The 22,638-nt window shown below is 38.5% G+C and overlaps 1 protein-coding gene across 1 annotated transcript; it reads right to left on the reverse strand.

Moving 5' to 3' along the window:
* Positions 1-496: 496 nt before the first annotated feature.
* On the reverse strand, positions 497-21,795 carry LOC145778800 (uncharacterized). The gene is made up of 6 exons (XM_082590383.1): positions 21,677-21,795; positions 20,556-20,584; positions 19,402-19,485; positions 9,156-9,236; positions 3,632-3,706; positions 497-3,270 (listed from the first exon to the last, which is right to left on the reverse strand). Exons 1-6 carry the CDS (start codon positions 21,703-21,705, stop codon positions 2,432-2,434), a joined length of 1,137 nt encoding a protein of 378 aa, XP_082446509.1. The 5' UTR covers positions 21,706-21,795; the 3' UTR covers positions 497-2,431.
* Between the last annotated feature and the right edge of the window lie 843 nt (positions 21,796-22,638).

A 22,638-nucleotide genomic window follows, 5' to 3' on the forward strand; every position in this document is an offset into this window, starting at 1 on the left:
AAATTTGGGGAAAATTTTTGTTCGCCCCCCAAAATGTTTCACTCTCCTACGGCTATGACTTGAGGGCTCTCACTTTCAAGGAAATTCAGTTCTATTTTGAAATTTTAAGGACTTTTAACACTCACTAACGCCATTGGCTGTCATTTTTGTACATTAGGGAGCAGCTGACTCGAAGACTATATGACACTTCGCTGCTTCCTGTCGTCTGTTATATCGCATCTGTGATCGCAGTGTTATGTATGTTATCGCAATAGGCGTAAATAAAAAAACACGATTATTATGCATGTAAATGATCGTGTTTTTATGATACTAGTGTTTTTTTTGTGAATCTAGTGTTTTTTCAGTCAAATCTAGTACTTTTCCATGACAAGGGAGTGGCAACATTAATGTTTGTCAGTTACTTTATGAACAACTAGAATTTCGTTCTCTTCATATCGATAGCTGTTATGTTTTTACTAAAAACGATAGCCACAGTTTTTACTATTCGCATAGCAAATAAAATACAACCAATTTTATTGCCACAATAGAAATACAAATATCGACCCAAGGGCGATGAGCTGTTACAGTATAATGCCATGCACACACAAAAGAAGACCACAAGGCCACAACTAATAGTGGAAGAAAAACAAATTTTAAAATTGCAGTATACAAAGGTTTGAAATTACAAAGCTACAGACATAAAATAAGGATCTTTTGATGATACCCAGTAAAAGTCGAAACAGGCTGTAGAGGTAAGGTATAGCCTAATATCGTCAATATAGACATGCCGAAATAAACTTTGCATTAAAAAGTATTAGGTTACCAATAGACCACGTTACAAAAAGGAGGTCAGTAGGCTATCGCTTCGGTTGAAATTTACTTTCGACCAACAAAGAACAAGACCAATACAGCAGTTGTACCTATAGAGATAAATATATAGAAACGACCAAACGTCAACGTTTAGACTAGACAGAGACCGAAATAAGATAGCCTGCATGATTAAGCAAAAAGGTGTCATAGGATAATTAATAAGGTCGCAACACCTTCACAACAATTTAAACAGTAAAGAGAACAACAGTAATAAAATAATTATGCATGTTAGCAAAATTACATAAAATAAAACAAATTTCTGTGTTCCAATGTTGATTTTCCACGGTGGGTTCTGTAGAGAGTCAGTGTCTGGGATGAAGAACACTACTTCATGTCTAGGTCATAATGATAAAGAGCACAGTGTGTAACTAAACACGGGTCGGCAACCTTTAGCATTGAAAGAGCCATTTGGTCTCGTCTCCATTAAACTAAAACCTGCCCGGAGCCGTACCATCTAACTCAGGGGTGGGCAAACTTTTTGTACTGAGGGCCACATTTGAAAAAATGTTGCAGCCGGGGGGCCACACACTCTCATTACAAAGTTGGAAAATTTATCCGCTGTGTAAATAAACGCATATTCATATTAAACACAATTTTTGTATTTCACACTCAGTTACGTTTAAAGCTATGCAATCATCATCACAAAAGTTAATGAGACTTGTGCAACTGTTCACAGTTTTTCACAATCTTCTGCAAATTGGGAGCAAGTTTGCTGGGTAAATATACCTCACAACATCATGCAAGTTGGTGTCTGTCATAGCAAAGACCTGTTCTTCGACTTGTTTATTTTTAAACAAGAAAATGCTTGTTCGCATATGTATGTAGGTCGTAGGAGGAAAGTAGTAGAAGTACTGGTAGGCCTACGGTAGCCGTTACCGTATTTTATGATCAAACAATCGAATCAAACAATGCGTGAGAGCATGTTGCAATACATGCGCGACTGACGTGTATGTGTTTACGCACTGAAAGTGAAGAGAAAAACACATTCGTAAAGGGAATAATATTTTGTCATGTAACCTGTTTAATCAAAACAATAAGTGATGAGTAGGAGTTTCTGCTAGTGCCGGCGGGCCGCATAAAATGGTCTTGCGGGCCGCATGCGGCCCGCGGGCGGTAGTTTGCCCACCCCTGACCTAACTGACTGCTTACAGCAAAAACCTACCGCTTACAGGAAGCCTTTTGTTCGAGTAATTCGGCCGCACCGTGTAGAACTGATTTGTATTTACCATTCCAACAGTTTTCAACTTTTAACATGACTGGGAAACACGACTAATCGGTTCATCGTCAGATATAAACATACACATATTCTTTTAATGATTTATTTCACGCAGTTAATACGATTTCTGCTCCTGAACTTCATTGCATAGCGCATCCGCGTGAGCCAGAGCGCAGAGATAAAAGAGCCGCAAGTTGCCGACCGCTGAACTAAAACATCAAAAAAGAATATTGCCCAGCGCACCGGCCTTGCAAGATCGACAGAATAGTGCGACATCACAATATAAGTAAAGCCAAACCAATGTGAAACTATAAACTATTCAGAGACTATCATACTTCATTTTATGAAAGAACAATGTTGGTCGAGTCACTGGTTCGATCTTAATTGATCACAGGCGCTTTTTAGGCACGTTTCAGCTCTAAGAAGGTCTTTTCTTCGTTCACTTTCGGTTGCATAGTCTTCGGCTTTCCTCATTGCAGACACAGCTTCAGAAAGAGTTTCTTTTGCTTCAGCAAAACGGTTTGAGAGTAAATAACTTGTACCCAGGTTGTGAAGGTGGATGCTGAACAATTGAAACTTGGCTGCTTCGTTGTTGAACACTTTGCGCATCTTCTGTGTCGCTTCTTTTATTGTAGCTATCCGACCTTCTATGTTACCAACTAATCCTTCGCAGACTTCGATATGATGAAGCCAAAGTGCTTCCATTACACATGTTTGCCTTTTGTCAACATTACTCAATTTTGTAGCTTTGTTTTTCAGATTGTGCATTTCCGGAATGACATGCTTTTTAATCAGCAGCTTTGACGCACTTTTTGTTTGCAATAATTCAATCGTCGCTTGTCTTTGTCCCATAATACACACACCGATTCCATTCGTAGCTTCGGTTTCGTTATCTGAATCAGTCAAATGCAAATTGCCGGCAAGTTGAAAAAATAAAATCGCCTCAGAGTAACGCTTCTTTCTTTGTAGTCGCAATCCGTAGTTTTGGATATCTACCGGATCAGGCTCCAAATTGTCGCGAAGCGTGGCAAGAATTTCATTCTTGACTTTACAGGCTTTTTCCGGCCGATCAGTTTGTGTTAAACTCACATAGAAATTAACAAGCACCGAAATAAAATTAACTGCGGCACCCAGCTTGTACAACTTTTTGACTAGTCCATAAGCCTCTTCATACTTTTCTTCGTCGATATACTTTGAAATTGTTGCTAAAAACATAAACACATACCGTATCAAAATATAGAAACTAACTCAAACTTCTGTATTTGGCTATTTATCATATGTTGTGTTTTAACAAATCATTCGATCGTGTTTGCGTTTGAAATGTTTGCTTTTCGTCTTTTTTATGAAGGTGATATGTTGTCAACATTTGTTATTTTTATAACAGGATATCATATAGGGCATAATAACAATGACTTCTTACTTAATCATACTGACCCTTTATCATAGACTTACTTTTATTACTTTTGACGACACCTTTTCGAAACGATTTTTCTCTCTTTGCATTGTAGCCTACTTGTTCAGCAAATCCAGACTTTCAAATCTGGGTTTGGTTAATCAGAACCATACCTGGCAACTCCAAAGTTTTTTCGATTTGAGTTTCTGCGAGATCAGTGTCCACTTTCACTTGCTGAAGGCTCAAGCCTGTATGAATAAAAAATAGTAGTTTCACTTCCATATGCAAAGGTTTGCACAATCAAAAATAAGCCACAAGAGGATGAAGTTAATCATATCAAAGACTAGCTAGTAAATCAGTTCTTTTTTTAATTGATTCAACGTCTACAGACGCTAATATTTTGAAAAACAGATCTTGTTTACCAGATAGGCCTACTACCGAGAAAACAGTAAAAAGCAAGCACGAAACAACTTCTTCAATAAAACACAATCTCGAAAGGGGTAACCTCGTAGAAAAATAAGATTACAAATAGAACATACAAGTTACAAATATAGATTACATATAGCCTACAATACAATTAGACCGAGAGCCTACGACAGAAGATTTCACCCCATAAGGTACAAAAGGTTTGACCCCTTGAAGTTACTGGGGTCAATCATGTCACTCACAAAAAGTATGGAAGATTGACCGCACCGGGTGGATCTGGACCCTAGAGCCCCCTAAAAAGCCCAAAAAGGGGGTTAATTTCACCCCATAAGGTACATGGACCAAACTTGGTGAAAACGAAGTTCTATGTCAGGACATCACAAAAATATCAAATCTAACAATATTTTCGAGTGGAAAGGTGATGTAAGACCTCCCCAAAAGTGACCCCCCAGGGGGTTAATTTCACCCCATAAGGTACATGGACCAAAGTCGGTCAAAACGAAGTCTTATGTCAAGACATCACAAAAATATCAAATCTAACAATATTTTCGGGTGGAAAGGTGATGTAAGATGCCTTCAAAGTGACTTCCCTTAATGTGACCCCCTCGGAAGGTTTATTTCACCCCATAAAGTACATGGACCAAACTTGGTCAAAATGAAGTCTTATGTCAGGACATCACAAAAATATCAAATCTAACAATATTTTCGGGTGGAAAGGTGATGTAAGATGACTTCAAAGTGACTTCCCTCAATGTGACCCCCTCAGAAGGTGTATTTCACCCCATAAAGTACATGGACCAAACTTGGTCAAAATGAAGTCTTATGTCAGGACATCACAAAAATATCAAATCTAACAATAGTTTTGTTAGGAAAGATGATGTAAGACTCCCCCAAAGTGACCCCCCAGGGGATTAATTGCACCCCATAAGGTAGGCTACATGGACTAAAGTAGGTTAAATCGAAGTCTTATTTCACGGCATAACAAAAATATCAATCCTAACAATATTTTCGGGTGGAAAGGTGATGTAAGATGTCATCAAAGTGACCCCCAGAGGGTTTATTTTACCATAGAGTACATGGACCAAACGTGGTCAAAACGAAGTCTTATAGGACACCACAAAATATCAAATCTAACAATACTCTCAGTTGGGAAGGTGATAGACCTACCCAAAAGTGAATCTCCTTCTGGTTTAATTTACTTCATCCCTTACTCGAACCAACCTTGGTGTAACGGAAGTGCTATGCCAGGACAGTACGAATGGATTAAATCTAAAAATATTTTTATATAGGTTTTGGTGAAATACATTCACAAGCTGTCCCATGATGCATGAAATGGAACTATAGCCTACTTTACAATAAGTTTTTGTATAAATCATATTCAGTCAATCGAAAAAAGGCAACAGGACATGACAATACATGGCTTTGTAACACCAAAAACAGAAAGTACATAAGAAGCATATAGGCTACAGTAGCCAGAAAATTGATCCAAGATCTTGATACGACCACTAAATGTTGACTTAATCGAACAACTGACTATCCAAATCAAAACGTTTCGAAATGAATCATTTGGAACGTCAATTCAGGCAGTAATGAACATTTTCCAGCTGCTACAATAAATAACCCAATAAACCCAATGTAGTAAATTTTTGTATAATGCCATTTGCTTCATGTCTCCAATCAGTTGTTGTAACTGTTCATTCATAAACAGAGATTGTTTGCGTAAATGTAAACGGTCGTTTCTTTATTCTTCACTGTCACTGCTGTCGCTTTCACTTTCTTCGTCTTATTCTTCAGATTCATACAATTCTCCTGTTATATACAGAGAAATAAAGACTGTACGAAACATTTGCTATTATGCACTAACAGTAGCGTATTTAGGGGGGAGGATAAGGGGCGATGGCCTCCCCCTAATGATCAGGTAAAAAAAAATCATAAATTTTGCAAAAAAAAGTTGTAGCGCAAGACATAATTGCTTGGATGATTCATCCCGCGCAACTGTGTCACAAGACCTAAGGGGCGATAATAGGCTTTTTCACCAACTTTTTGGCAAGACTTGCTCAGTTTTTGGCAAAGAAATCCGAATGCCGCGGAGAGCACCTAGACAACAACATTAACCGAACATTCCAGCTGAAACTGCTGAGATCTATTTCAAACAAACAGTTTTTCTTCCTTTTCTTCACAATTGCATGGCATAAATTCACGAGAGATTTAATGAGCACTGCTCGTTAGCTTTTAAAGTCAGCACATGATATATCTGCCTTCATTGATTCATGAAGATGAGGACTGCCCGATCGACGAGATTTTCGACTTCTACCATGCCTACCATGAAATGCTGGATGTTGAACCAAGCAATTGCTTTGCAGCTACTATTAAATTACGAAGAGCGAATCGGCTTGCAATTTCTGTGGATAAAAGGCATGCGACTCTTGTGGATGCGTGTCAAGCTGTTGAATAACTCGGCAATTATCCATAAATTACTTCGAATCTTCGCTACGCTTCCAGTTACAACTGCCTCCAATGAGCGATGTTTCAGTTCACTAAAGTACCTGCAAAATTATTACTGCACGACCATGACCGAGCCACGTTTGGATGGTCTACTAGCTCAGATGTATTTAAACAAGGATATTATACTCGAGTATGATGCAGTCATTGATATATTTGCCAAGCGCAGCCATCGCATTAAACTGTAAATTGTCATTGCGAATCGCCGAGAATGTTCAAAAGGTGTTCGAGGTCGGAAGGACTAACTTATTGTTTATGTTCTGAAGTGTTTGATATCTTTTTTTGGTTCATTGATTGGAACAGTAACTTACTTCTGCGGATTCGCTCTTGATTTTGGACCCCCTCCCCTCCTATCTGACGGCTTCAGCTAACCCTCTCCCCCCATTCTGACGCATCATATGACATTTTGGTATAGCCTACTCCACCTATTTAAAGGATCAAACAAGTCTAATTTTTACCCAAGTAGAAAAAATTTGAAACAATTAACAACCATTTTCACCAAATTTGAGTTTTCCATGTACTTCCGTTGAGACTACCCCTATTGGCCTCCAGCCGCTATGCGGCTGACTGACACAATGTCTTGGCCCCCCTCCTAACAAACTTTCTAAATACGCCACTGGCACTACAGGTATGCGTAACATACAATAATAATTTTATTATCTTTTACAGACGTCTATTTTTCTTCGAACAATGCAACATTGCAACTTATTATTAACTGCAAAAGTTCAACATTTATTAGTTATTTAGTGCACCCAGGCATTTTTCTCAAGATTGCAGAAATTATTGGTTACAGGTTCCTAAAACGAAACTTTACAGCCAGTTATTGGCTAATGTTTACAGTAAGAAAGTAAATGACGGATAGACCAGGAGAAAGTTTTATATTTATAAAGGGTAACCCAAGCGAAATCCAATGCTGTTTACTTTCTTCTTGACTTTTCTGGATGAGATCAGATTCCACGCAGATACATCTAAAGATGTAGGTGAAGCTTTACCTTCAAACCACACCACTTTATAACAACCTCCTTCTTCTTTCCAGCCGTACTCTAGCAGCGATGTTGCTGCTTGTTCACTTCTAGTTGAAGATAACCACCGTCTTGTGATGAGATGTGTGCGCCTTGTCTTCTGGAGAAGTACTCGTGAACAAAGTGGTAGAGTACTATACTATCTACAGTAGCTTCTGGTATGCATGACATTCTTTCATTTTCTTTTTTGGGTTTCTAGCTGTCTAAATCCATTTGTAAACGGACTTCGTTGACATAATTAATTTTCTTGTTTTTGTACATGTTACACACAAAGTTCTCTATTGCGATGATAGTGTCTTCACTAATTTTTTTGTCTTGTCCGAGTTGGCTAAAAGCTGCCTAATGGGTAAAAAGCTGCCATAATTGGCTAAAAGCTGCCTTCACCCTTTATGGGGTGAAATAAACCTTGCGAAGGGGTCACATTAAGGGAAGTCACTTTGAAGGCATCTTACATCACCTATTCACCTTTCCACCCGAAAATATTGTTAGATTTGATATTTTTGTTATGCCGTGAAATAAGACTTCGATTTAACCTACTTTAGTCCATGTAGCCTACCTTATGGAGTGCAATTAATCCCCTGGGGGTCACTTTGGGGGAGTCTTACATCATTTTTCCTCCCAAAACTATTGTTAGATTTGATATTTTTGTGATGTCCTGACATAAGACTTCATTTTGACCAAGTTTGGTCCATGTACTTTATGGGGTGAAATACACCTTCTGAGGGGGTCACATTGAGGGAAGTCACTTTGAAGTCATCTTACATCACCTTTCCACCCGAAAATATTGTTAGATTTGATATTTTTGTGATGTCCTGACATAAGACTTCATTTTGACCAAGTTTGGTCCATGTACTTTATGGGGTGAAATAAACCTTCCGAGGGGGTCACATTAAGGGAAGTCACTTTGAAGGCAACTTACATCACCTTTCCACCCGAAAATATTGTTAGATTTGATATTTTTGTGATGTCCTGACATAAGACTTCGTTTTGACCAAGTTTGGTCCATGTACCTTATGGGGTGAAATTAACCCCCTGGGGGGTCACTTTTGGGGGGGTCTTACATCACCTTTCCACTCGAAAATACTGTTAGATTTGATATTTTTGTGATGTCTTGACATAGAACTTCGTTTTCACCAAGTTTGGTCCATGTACCTTATGGGGTGAAATTAACCCCCTTTTTGGGCTTTTTAGGGGGCTCTAGGGTCCAGATCCACCCGGTGCGGTCAATCTTCCATACTTTTTGTGAGTGACATGGTTGACCCCAGTAACTTCAAGGGGTCAAACCTTTTGTACCTTATGGGGTGAAATCTTCTGTCGTAGGCTCCCAGACTAAATAGATTCTTAAAATAACATAAGTTAGATAAACTGGTGTTACAACCGCAAATCACGCTTTTGCTTGACCACATAGGAAAAAGTGATTGACAACAGCAGCAAACTTCAAAAAAAATTCTTTCTTTGGCTTGTAGGCTATGTGATGAATGAGATAATTTACAAGTAGTTTACAACACTCCCAATATTAGCGAAAACTTTAAATTGTCAATCCGATTTACCAGGCATACGGTAATGGTTCTATGCCTCTACTTTCCTCCATTGTCGTACTAGATTTCAAGCTTTGAAACAAGTACGACAATGATAGAACACGAAAATGCCTCAACATGTTTTTGCAATTAGTTTTCAAAGAAGACTTTTTTAGTCCGACGATATAGATTACCATTATTAAATAGTTTCTAAAAATACAAGCATTCACCCCTCATTGCAGTTGAAGGCGCAACATTCGATGATGATGATGACTGCTGGCCTCCGTTTCTGTCACTATTGTTCGCTTGCGCTGCAACAAATCTAAATTAAAATTGTTTATTTTCAAAGTGGTAGGCTTATACTAGGCTACAAGAAGTTGGACGATAAACCAACGCTGACGCATATCAACCTCTTGGCCGTTTTTCAATCTTTGAAAAATTAGTTGCCACACCTTATTAGTTTCCAAACATTAGCTACCGAACCTGGCTGTTTTCAGATACGTCACTGGATGCAAGATGTTGTTCTGCGTTTTCCAGTAAATGCACAACAAACATCAAAAACAAGGGCTGCCAAACTGATCGCTCACTGTTGATTTCCCACATTCCAAAATCGATAGAATTTATGTTCACTAATTCAGAAAACGAAAAAACGTTTGGAAATTACCACAGCAGAAACAGGGCTTTTACCAGCACTCTAGCAACCTGATATAATAATAGGGAGACTGGGGTTAGTTGGAAAGTTTTTTTTTTCAAAGTGAAATTTAAAACAATTGATGCACAACCTGACCACTTAAAGCGGCTTAAATTATCACCTATGATGTCCTATTTTAAACAAGCAAAATTAAGTATTTAGTCATTTCAACTTTTAATATTTTCCAACTAATCCCATGCCTGGGGTTAGGTGAAAAACGTCAGTTTACGACACACTAATTAACTGGATACTTTTTTTAAACTACCAAATATTTGCATCAGGTTGTAAGCAAATACGTTTAGCCTAATTGCTTTGAAATCAAAACACAATAAATTCTACACTTAATCACCTAAATAGCACTTTTTAATATGCTCATTGTAAAAACTAATGATAGCCTACCGTAGCAACACATAGCATTTTCCAAGGTATTCAAACTAAAATTTTACCAGAATGTCTGCTAAAAACAAGTAGGCTAGGCTACATTAGAGCCAGAGGTGGGCAGTAGAGCGCTACTTTTTTGGTAAAAGTAGCGATAGCGGCGCTACTTTGTAGTTGGAGTAGCGGCTGCAGGAGCGGTGCTATTTTTTTCCAAAGTAGCGGTAGCGGGAGAGGCGCTACTTTTTTTCAGTCGCACTCCCGCTACCCGCTACTTTTTAATTTAAAGTGAAAAAAATACTCGTTTTTTTCGCAACACTGGCGTGGTCAAGCTCAAGCAGCTATATTATATAGCCTATATAGTCGGTTTGGTTGCAAAGTTTCGGTCTTTTAGGAATCTCGTTTTCTGGTGTGGAGCTGCGATCATGCGATCAAAGTATGAAATCGATAGTGTTAATTTTAATAATAGCCGAAGTAAAGTTAGCTGACGTCAACTTCTTCAACGAATATCTTCGTGTGATGAAGCCTATCTGTCAAGCTTTAGACATTCTCCAGGGCGAGTCCAAGGCGTATTACGGAGTCTTGCTTTCAACCATTACAATTTGCGCTAAGAAGTTGACCGAGATCAGTGATCTTGTGACCTGTGAGGAGTTGAGAGTAAAAGTCCTTGAAGGGGTGAAGAAACGATTCAACAAGTGCTTCAACGACAAGAAATGCGTTATGACATCATGTCTTCATCCCTCCTCCAAGACGTCTTAGCTACAATTTTTGCACTACGTTTCCACGGGTGATGCTGACGCACTGCGTGAAAAGTCAAGACAGATGTAATTCGACTGTTGCGGGAGACATCAAGCCAGGTTGATACCGAGAAAAGTGACACCAACACCAATCACGACTCCAAGGATGAATTTTTTGATGTGTTGGCGGCTTTTGGCGCCATCTCGTGAAGCGTCGGTGCAGAAGGAAACAGCAATTGTGGATGCCTTTTTTTTCGGACATGAGCAAGTGCTTGAGCTTTTCGAATACCGAGTTAAAACATCTGTTCATTAAATACAACACCCCCATTCCTTCCAGTGCTGAGGTGGAGAGACTTTTCTCTGGTGAAAAAGATGTGCTTAAGCCAAAGCGGGCAGGACTAAGTGACTCTCATATTGAAATGTTTGTGTTTTTGAAAGATACGTAACAATAAATTTCCCTTAGAATGTGTTTCTATAAAGACGTTAAATGACAGTGTAAAGGAATGATAACATTCGTTTTCAAGGTCGTTTTTGTGTCACTAGGGACTTGAATGAAGAGTGTTTCCTAGTGTCATTTTAGACAAAAGTAGCGGAAGAAGTAGCGGTAGCGCGCGCTACATTGGTCCGAGTAGCGGTAGAGGGTAACGCGCTACTTTTGTGAATTGGTAGCGGGTAGCGGTAGCGCGCGCTATTTTGGTCCAAGTAACGGTAGCGGGTAGCGCGCTACTTTAAAAGTAGCGGGTGCCCACCTTTGATTAGAGCATATAGGCCTACTACTTACTATCATACTAGGGCGTGTTGATTTAAATTATTTTGGAACTTTGCTAGGGAACGTATACAAAAACATGTGTATAGATATCAATAATTGAAATCCAAAATTATTATTCGATTAAACAAGATTTAGCTTGGTAAATTCAGGTTTATTTAAAATACAACAAATAAAAAAAATTTGCTTCGATTTTGGTCATTTTTTCGTCATAAGTTCTTCAATTCCATATAAATAAGACTTTAAATTGTTTCTAATTTGTTATAGTCTTCATTTAAAGATACTTTTTCAGCTTTCAAGATTTTTTTATATCATATGCCAGGCGCGGATTTATGGGGGGGGGCGGGGGGCTCACCCACCCCCCGAAATTTTGTGAAAAATTGTATGTTTCAGCTTCAAATGGTTTGATATGCTTCTAAACACCTGATATTAGTCCCACGGCGGACTTAACTTATCCCGGGGGGAATAATTTCTTGTTATTATTATGGTTGAAATTATCCATCGATCAGACTCCGTTATTTTCTTTCATACAACTTTTCAACATGGACAAACCAAAATTTTGAAAACCTAATAAGAGCTATGGACAATCGATCGTTGTGGAGACTGACGGTAGCCGACGCTTTATTCAGGCATGGCCGATGATGATGATTGATGAAAATTGCTGTTTTAATGTCTATTTTATAGCATATCGTATATGTCGCAGTATAATTGTTCATATCTGTTTAGCTTTTTGTTTATTTTTAACTGATTTTCAAATTTTCTGCCCCCCCTCCCCCCGAAAAAAACTCCTAGATCCGCGCCTATCAGATGCCTATTTTTGTAAATCCATATCGTTGTTTTGTATTGCTGTTACCACGCTATTATCACGTTGTTATCACGCTGTATTTTACTTTATTTTCAAGATTAAAATATTTCGATGGCTTCTACGAAAAGTACAAGACAAGGGACTTTGACGCATATGAGCAATCTTATTGGAACAGGTCAAGATATGTTGCCTTCTGAGCTTCCCACTCTGCGATGTCTTCTGAGATATGGGCTACTGTTGAGAGAACGAAGCTGTGAGGATGTGAGAAACTACCCTCTATCCGATCTGGCAATGGACATATACCCTGAACCAAGCCCGCAACCAGGGGGGGGCATTGGGGGCATTTGCCCCCCCCAAAATTTTTTGAAAAAATTTTAAGTGATGAAAATCCAGCAAGTGCGATTGATGCGGTGTCAACAATAAAATTCCAAAAAGAGTTTTATCCAAACATTTACAAATTCTTGATAATTTTGGCTACACTTCCAGTCACAACTGCTTCTGCAGAAAGAACATTTACCTGTCTACGACGCTTGAAAAGTTACCTTAGAAGCACTATGGGGCAGGACAGGCTTTCTGGACTAGCTCTCATGCAAATCTATTGTAGGCTACTCAAATTCCAAGCGCGGAATTGGCGTTAAACGAACTTGCCAAATCAAGTAGAAAGTTAGACATTATGCTCTAAATTAAAATGTCATTTTGCATTTGCAAAGTCAACTTCTTTGGGCCTACAAACATAAAAACTTGTTGAGCCAACAAAATGTTTCAGGATTGTAATTTGTAATTACCGTGTTGAGTTTATTCATATGTATCTGTTTGTTTATGTTGATGTAAATATATGTTATTGATTAATTTATGACTCCAGTCGTGCCAATGCAGTTCGTAGCCTACAGATGTTGTATTTTATTTGTAATCACCTGAACACATTACTGTATTATCGTAATTTTCTTCCTTGTGTAGTCATAGCTAAATGAGAAAAGGTTACAAAGGCTAGTTTCCTTGAATGCTGTACGGTACTAAACAAAAACGTGATTGACATAAGTTATGACCACTGAACCGTATCATGGTAGTGCCACACACTCTATCAATGGGCGTGGACATTAACATAAAAATGTCACAATGCATCATTAAAAAAAATTAAATGCCCCCCCCCCGAAAATATTTGCTGGTTGCGGGCCTGCCCTGAACTATTGAAAAGATGGGGCCGAGCAAATTTTTGTTTTGTATACCTAATTATTACATGCCGACCCGCAATCTTAAAAAAGATTCGTTTGAGCTGGGAACAGGCAAAAAATATATCTCTTGGAAGAGGAAAGATTCAAGTCAAGGAGGCATTTATTGCAAAGCTTGACAGGCTTTTTGATATCCTAAATTGTAAATACAACATTATTCCGTGTTCCTAGTTTGGTTGCTCAGCAGATATTTGCAAAATACAAATTCACATAATATGTGCGTGCCCAAAGGAAAAGAAGATTCCAGGGAAAGAGCTTGCTTTTATCAACGGCCAGAGAAATAAGATCGGATCAATTGGGCCACATCAGATTGCTTTGCCAGATATACCTGAGCACAACAGGCAAGTCGAAAGACAGAAACGACAAGAAGATGAGAGATGACTGATTGTGGAGGATTTTGAAACAATTAGGGAAGAGGTTTCAATATCATCTAACGAAACCATGTCCTCCAATGATGAAAACATTGATGATGTTCAATATGAGACATCAAGCACAGAAATGCCAAGCAAATCTTGTAATAAATTACAATACATTAGAAATACTTAATGTGGCTATGACGAGAATTAGATATGGTCTTGGCCTACATGCAGCGGCTGTTATGACCTCTGCTGCCTTTATGGATGTTGGATTGATCACACAAGAAGACAAGAGACTTGTAGTTGATCATAGTAAAGTCAAAAAAGCCCAATTAAAAGTCATGAACGCTTTGGATGCAGAGTTTGATGAGTTTTGCAAGGATGGTTGGTAACATTAAATGCATATTCTTTGACGGCCGCCAAGACATGACAAAGGTTCTAATAAAAGCAGACAATTCAGACAGACAATTCCCGAGCATCATCAAAGAAGAGCACTATGCAGTATGCAGTGAACCAGGAGGAAGATATTTTTATCATTTCACTCCTGTGAAAGGATCTTCTAACAAAAACTAGCTGAAGTGATTGCAGATAATCTCGTGGATTTTTTCGTTTATAAAGAGATTGACAAAAGTCTGCAGGCAATTGGAACGATTCCACGAACGCTAATACTGGCTGGGCGGGTGGTGTTATCCATTGGGTAGAAGTGAAGCTCAGACGCAAGCTGATATGGTTGATTTGTGCTCTTCACACCAACGAGTTACCCTTAAGGCATTTAATGAAAACAATCGATGGAAAGACCTTGTCTAACAACAAGTGGACAGGTGACATTGGGAAGATGTTAGACATTGCCACAACACTTGAAGTGGATACTTCATTTGCTCGGAATGGCCCGTTTCAGCTAGTCCGATTCGGCTAGTTCGATACGTCTGTCCGATTCGGCTAGTCCGATTCGGCTAGTTCCTATTCGGGTACAGTCTTTCTCAGCTAGTTTCCTATTTGTCAAATTTTTGAAAATCCAACCATAATCTTTCTGTAATCCAACAAAATTCTTCCGTAAATCCAACAAACCAGCCGAAAAAGACTGCAGCCGAATCGGACTAGCCGAATCGGACCAGCCGAATCGGACTAGCCGAATAGTAGCAGACCCTCATTTGTTAAACTTCCCATTGGAGAACCCCTTATTGCTTTATCTCAAAATGTTATAACGGATCTGTCTACTAATCAAGCTCACAGATATAAAATTACCGAGGCCATTAAAACAGGAAAGCTTCCTGATGATTTGACTCTCCTTGAGATTAGTCCTGTGAGCCATTCCATGTGGCTGGCAACAGCAAATAGGGTTTGCAGAATATGGATCTCAAATCATGGCCTTGAAGGCAATACTCTTCATAATTTAAGAATGATGGTAGAATTTATCGTCGGGGTATATTATCCCTGTTGGTTCAATATTAAAATTAAGCACTCTTGGGTCGAAGGGCCACGTCACACTCTGCGCCAACTCCGGATGCAAAACAAGACAGTAGTGGGTGCTGTCATGCCAACCATCAAACGTTCAGCATGGTATGCATTCAGGGAAAACATCATCCAGACTTTTTTGTGCTCAGAATACATTGAGAAGAGAAAAGCTGGAGTACAAAAGATTGTAGATCTGAGGGGAAGAGATGATGACACACTCGGAGATGTTTCAGTACAACCCAGGCTTCATCTCTAATTGAGCTAATCGACTGGTCCGACAGATTGTTTGGACGATCCCCCAGTACGAACCACCTTTAACTTGCAAGCTTACAATAGCGCAAGTTAAGTGCTTGATCAACGAACCTATGAAAGTTCCACAGTGGCCTTGTCATGGTCAGTCCATTGAAAGGTGCGTTAAGCAAGTCACTGAGGCAGCTGGAAAAGTGTACACGCATGAAAGACGTGAGGGTTGCATCAGGGGCCAAGTAGCAAGACGGCGCATAATGTCAAGGAATAAATCAAAACAAGAATTGATGAAACTTGTTGGTCAAGAAAATACCATTATTTTGTGTTTTGTATTGTCATTTTATCGTTGGTTATTGCTGTTGGTAATCGTTAATGTTAGTTGATTTGTTTTTGTTAGGCGACTTAATTTTGGTCTACATGTTTTTACATTAGTTCATGGAAAAAATTACATTAACAAATTGCAATAGCATGCTTATCTTCATGCTATAACACTAACGCGTATAACGTTAAATATTGAGAAACTACTGTAAAAATTTTCAAAAATGTGAATCTGGGAAAAAAATAGCTTGTGGAACCTGAAAAATGATCTTTAAAGGGAGAAAAACTTCCTAGCAATTAATAAACACCGTAGTATTATGGAATTGAAGAACACGTGTCTCATTAGAAACAATAATCGGGGAAAAAAATAAAATGTTTTTATATTTGTGGTTTTTTTATCACTATTTAAAACAAACAAAGATTTACCAAGCAAAATTTTGTTCAATCAAAAAAAAAAATTGGATTTGGTTTATTCACGGCCACACACATATTTTTAAATAAGTTCCCATCTGAAATTCAAAAAAATCATTTTTTCTCTTAAAATTGACACACCTTACTATCATACCACAATAACATACTCATATCATACTAACTACTTTCAAAACTTTTTCCAACTAACCCCATCTTACGATCTACCATTTTTCCAACTAACGCCATTATTTGTAACAAACGATTTTCTTAAAATATTCTAGCATAGTTCATTTGACTAATTTTATTTTTATTTTTTAGTGTTGTGAAACACCTACAGCTGACACTCACCAACAAACGTCTGCCTATCTTTAACGACATTGACGCATAAGATGTTTCCCAAAGTGCCAGAAATTTACTTCGAATGTAGGCTAAGGCAACACAAAATTATCAATCAAACAGGCCTACCTTGACTCAACAAATCGAAACTAACATGGATTATGTGTTTTCATAAACTGCATCACTCATGGTGGCAGTACCGTAGATATTTGAAAATGTTATTGAGAGTTACAAAAATGATAATTTTTCAACTAACCCCGCCTTTTAACTAAACCCAGTCTCAGGGGCGACGGAAGCGGGGGGGGGGGCAGCCGCCCCCCTGCCCTCAATTTTCTGCAGATGGAGGGGCAGGGGGGGCAATGGTGCCCTTTCAAATTCATGTAAGCTACTGCACATTTTGCAATACAACAATTTCTGCTATTCGCTTTTAGCCTAATTATAATCTTTCGTTTTTGCCTCAAAATAAGATATAGGCGGCTAGGCCTACGGCACAAAATTTTGCAACACAGTACAGGCCTTAAAACTCGTTTTTTTTTTAAGCAACCATCGTGGCCTACCGGGAGCTCTTTCTCGGCGGCCAAATCTGCGTGCTTGGAAGCCAAAATACAAAATAAAAATAACGATAGCACAAGTAAATAGAATTAAACTTGAAACAATACAAAAATGATCACTTAGCGTTGTTGAAGTCTGGGCTTGGGCGACGTCCTACAATAGAATCGTTGCACCACGCAATAACTGCTTTATCGGGATTGTAATCCAGTACTGCGGGACCATCTAACGACACTCGCACGAGTGTCTCCAATGTGGCTGATTTTAAAGAAGTACGCCACTCCCCTAGAATTCTGTTTAGCAACGAAAAATAACGTTCGACATGTGTTGACGATGACGGCAAGGTAATAAAATAAGTATTTTAATGATGTGAAGGACATCACTAAAAGGAGCATAATTTTTGCAAAATTTGATCAAAAAATGTTTTCCCCTCGGATGTCAACTAACTTAGTTCTCCTTCCTAACTGACCTAGTTCTCCTTTTTAATGTCCGACAACATCGAATCGACATAAAAACGACAATATTGCCAGCCGATGTAAATTAGCAGTTCGAATTAAGACTATGTTAAAATAAACGTCGCGAATTACAAACAAGACTTATAGCGCTGGTGATCGCAGATGGATATATTCCATCAATAACAAATATTCCCGCACAATGCAACAGTGGTGAATATGACGCGCTAACCTAATTCTGCGTCACTCTTTGATACTACATATTTTCGACAGTTAATCTACGATCATTCTATTGCGAAATTAAATAATTGGCTAGAAGAGACCGGCGGCCAAACTTGGCCGATTGAGGAGGTAGCACCGGCGGTCATTCAAGCACTACTTAGCGGCCATGGCCGCAGGATGCTGTAAGGCTTGACAGTAGGTTACATCATTATAACATGGCATGATGCCCTTCTTTGTATATCGGACACTTGTAGGCTATCATTAGTCTACTGAATACATAGTGAGCTGATAGATTAGGATTGTCGCTATATCTTATCTTAAAACTTGAAAAAAAATTGGCCTTTTAGTAAACAAAAGTGCCCTTTTTTCGTAATCTTGCCCCCCCAGTCAAAAATCGTTCCGGCGCCCCTGCCAGTCTCCCCCCCAAACGTAACTACAAGACGGAAATTTTCAATGAGAAAGCATAGGTTATAATGATAAGCGTAAACTTCCAAACCTGATCCTTACAAAGTTTATATTTTGCTGAACACGAAGTTGACATCAATAAAACATTACAAATCACGAATTTCAAAAATAACAGATAAGTTGTAGGCCTAATACTCGGACATCAACCAATATTTGATAATCTCAAATAAAAATTTAACGAGTTATCATTCTTGTCACAAACTATCCTAAGTCAATTTATGGTAGCTTAAACTGTGTGAGAAATGACAGCTTGAAACTCAGACTGAGTTCTTCGGTATTCTAGCTCTTCAGACATCAATGCATTCCCATGAAAGACAGCGAATATTTTACGACGTGATACCACAATTAAACGCTGGAAGCGCGAGAAGTCATTTTTAAATTGAATGCTTGTGAGAATCTTTGTCCTCGGACTGAGAGTCTATTTGGAAGTTTAATTCGTACAGTTTCGAATATTTGCAGAGGCTTAAAATCATAGAATAGACACAGAGCCAGTCTCCCAGATGGGCAGAATAAAGTTTCTTGTTACCTGTGGATTATTATTTTACCCACTAGTTGCCGCTACATGAAGAGCTGCCTTTATTTTGCGTTGCTCCATAAGCGCACACCCCGAAAGTTGAATCAGCATTGTTTAATCTTAGAGTCTTCCATTGCAAAGTGGAGCGTTAGTCCAAACGAACAACGCAAGTCACTAATTTAAGTTACTAACTCTACCATACCGCAATGCTGGACTTAGCCTATCAGCTGTAGGAGAATAAAATATATTAGGGGTGCGATCAAAATTTTCCCAAACTCTATTTTTGCAAATATATTTTTAAAAACGCAAAAATTTAAGATTTTTTACAATTTGCCTAAATAAGTGAACATTTTTGCGCAAACTTGCAATATATTTATTTTGTAGCAGGGGAGCGACCGTCCCCCCTAAAGTTTACACCCTAATTTTTTACGACTGAGGCTGGACTCATCAGCATGTTTACGTGAACTCATCAGCATGTTTGCGTGGACTCATCACTCATCAGTATGTTTACGTTGAAGATTATGAAAAGCAGTTTAATTGCTAACTTACACCTCGTTCCCACAAAAGGCATGACAGGTGAAGGAGATTGTCGGTTATTATTATTAGCACTGCTGGTCTCGTTGGTCACTTCGTCTGAAACACAATAATTAGATTTCATTAATTACTAATTGTATGACTAAACTGGTGGACAGAAGTACAACGTCTGATACCTTTGCCTTTGAGCACAAATCAACACATTTTAAGTAGAGAGAAAAATAATATTATATTTAATTAAAGGAAACAAACAATTAACATAAAAACAGTATAAGGCTTCACCAGGTATTTCATGATAAAATAATATCTTGTGTTCTTCTAGTGATTGCAAACAGGCTCACAAGACGTTGAGAATTGTTATCAGCTTTATTTCCGACGTTTCGTCAGTCAAAACGACTGACTTTATTAAGGATGTTTCTGTGTTGTGCCATTTTGTTGTTGAACAGGTAGTTTTTACCTGTTTTAGCCCCTTGATAAAATCAATCGTTCTGACCGACGAAACGTTGGAAATGTAGCTGTTTGTCATTCTCAATACCTTGTGGTAGCCTAGTTTGCAGTCACCAGAAAACGTAAAATATTCTTTTATAAACAATTAACATTCCAAAATACAACTGGTAAACTGGTATTTAAAAATTTTCAGCGAAAATTAATCACTTCCGTCGAAGGGATGCTCTCGGAATTGAACACCTGAAATGCTTGACCCGAAGCGCCTAGTCGTTCCAATAACAATGACTTCACTTTACCTTATTTTTGCATCAAAGCTTTAAAATAGCCGGGATAGCGTTTGTGTTAGAAAAAAAAATGGCACTTGATTTCTGTAGTTCTTTATACAGGCCAGTTTTTCATTACTGTTTTGATTCAGAAAAATTAACTTTTTCCGTTTATTTTAGGCTTTCAACATATTTGCACATTTCGGCTTTGAAAACAAGGCTTATTTTTAACTCACTGTTGCACAATGCTGTGGTGGGCCAAACGGACAAACCTTGCAGGTTACTATCAGACACGCAAATTGGTAATGCCTGGATTACAGTACACTGTTCAACAAAACTATCATGTTGCAAGGGTTTTCACTTATAGGCCACTTGTCAATGTACAACTTAATGCAAACTCATATTTTAATTGCAACAATCATCAACCCAATTAAAGTAAGCAACATCAGTTTCACTTACGATAATGACGAGCAAGAGCTTCCATGGCACTGAAAGAAAAACATAAAAATTGTAAAATGATTGGTAACAAATCGGTTGAATAGACTTGCTTTGATTATTATTACTGTTTAGTTGCCTGCAGACTTTCACTCTATTTCTTTGGGACCAACTGAATGAGAACATTGACATTCAAACGATATCAAATGATTGAGTAGCATTATTCAAAACAATACAATACATTAACATACTAACAACATAATAAATAATATAATACATAATATACATACAACATAATATAATAAATTCAAACGTTTTCGGCAGTATATTGTTAGTTTGGTTTTGAATCTTTATCCTAGGACTGACAAAGCCTTGATAGGTTATTCCTGGTAGTTTCGCATACTTGTAGAGGCTTTTGGCGCAGGACCGGTTACCGAGATTGGCAGAGTGAAGTTTTCGATTGTTGAAGTATTATTGCCGGAAAATGATTCCATCCATTAGGTGTCGCTGAATGGAGAACAGTCCTGAAATGCGTTGCTCAAGCGCACATCCTGACACTCAAACCAGCGCTGCTCGATCTTGAAGTCTCTTCTGAGGTATCGGGGCGGACAAATACGGTAGTTTGTTAGTTGGTTTTGAATCTTTATCCTCAAACTGACCAAGCATTGATAGCTTATTCCTGGTAGTTTCGTATACTTGTAGAGGCTTTTCTCGCAAGGCCGGTTAATTACCGACATTGACAGAGTAAAGTTTCCGATTGTTGAAGTGTTAGTGCCGGGGAATTATTCCATTCACTAGAAGCCGCTGAATGGAGAGCAGTCCTGAAATGCGTTGCCCAAGCGCACACCCTGAGACTCGAACCAGGGCTGCTCGATCTTGAAGCTTCTTCTGAGCTATCAGGGCGGACTACTACAGTAGGCTAGTTTGTTAGTGTATTGCATTTGTTTTGAATAACGCTTTTCAATCCTTAAGTTATTCTCAGTCATCTGTTTATGATATTGTAAAATCGCTTCTCTCCCAAAGCAATATAAAATTATGTCATTTAAACTACAATGCTCTTTTCCGGGACTCTTTTGAACAAAGATTGAGCAATACGGTACTTTCAATTTTCCATGATTAATTTCCAAACGTTTGCATTGAAATACCTTGGAGTTAGGTTGAACCTTGACGCCATCTCAAAGTCGCGATGATGCTTTTGTCGAAGTCTTTGTATTTATTTCAAAAGCTCTCAATCAACCAGTTGCACCTGTTTATTTTAAAGTATAACCAGAAAACGTGCAATGAAATAACAGTATAGTAAAATAATGATAGCTAGCTTATTATGCTACGGCTAGATCAGGGGTCACCAACCTTTTTTGCATGCGGGCCACTTTGGCACTAAGAAGAGCTGTGGCCCCTGATCTAGCCGTAGCATTACCAAACATAACGTATTTTTGTAACTAAGTGTATCTAGCGACATTTCAAAATAAGAGTTGGCGACCATGATTTTAAGCTATCATTATTGCCGCCAGTTGGTGACCCCTGGGCTGGATAATGTCACATTTGTGTGCTTGTGTAGCCTAGTCGAGTTAATTTTGAGATTAGCCTATTTAGAAGCTAATAATACCAATAACTTAATACGTTTCGTAATTTCTAACTTTTAAGCTAAATCTTTATAAGCATTGAAAAAAGAGTCTCTTACAAGTCAGCAATTGTAAACTAAGCAAATGACAGTTGAGCAAGTGACAACTGAGCTAGCAACATTTGATGATGCCGGATGCGGATGCCCCCCCCTGCCCTCAAATTTTCTGTGGATGCGGGGGCAGGGGGGCAATGGTGCTCTTTTAAGGTCATGTAAGCTACTGCACATTCTGCAATACGATATAACAATTTCAGCTATTAGCTTTCAGCTTAACTGTCTCTATAACAGGCCTCGAAATTCGTTTTTGTTGACGGCGGACAAACGTGTCCGGTCTGAGCAGCTATCTCGGCGGACAAATTAAGTCTCACGGTGGACACACCAGTTTTAGCGTCGATTGCCATGCTTAATCACTTTGTCTTGATAATTCTTCGCCATTTGAGAACTATAGCTACGGCTTAGAAGGCTTTTTAAAATTTCATCGAAGTC

Source organism: Aplidium turbinatum, chromosome 10 (assembly GCF_918807975.1).
Source record: "Aplidium turbinatum chromosome 10, kaAplTurb1.1, whole genome shotgun sequence".
Lineage (NCBI taxonomy): Eukaryota > Metazoa > Chordata > Ascidiacea > Aplousobranchia > Polyclinidae > Aplidium > Aplidium turbinatum.

Coding starts and splice junctions, on each gene's coding strand:
- LOC145778800 (XM_082590383.1), bottom strand. CDS start 21,705: ATGGCGTCAAGGTTCAACCTAACTCCAAG. Junction 9,237..19,401: donor GCCTTTTGTGGGAACGAGGT/GTAAGTTAGCAA, acceptor GATTTGTTGCAG/CGCAAGCGAACAATAGTGAC. Junction 3,271..3,631: donor AAAAACTTTGGAGTTGCCAG/GTATGGTTCTGA, acceptor TTATGTTTTTAG/CAACAATTTCAAAGTATATC.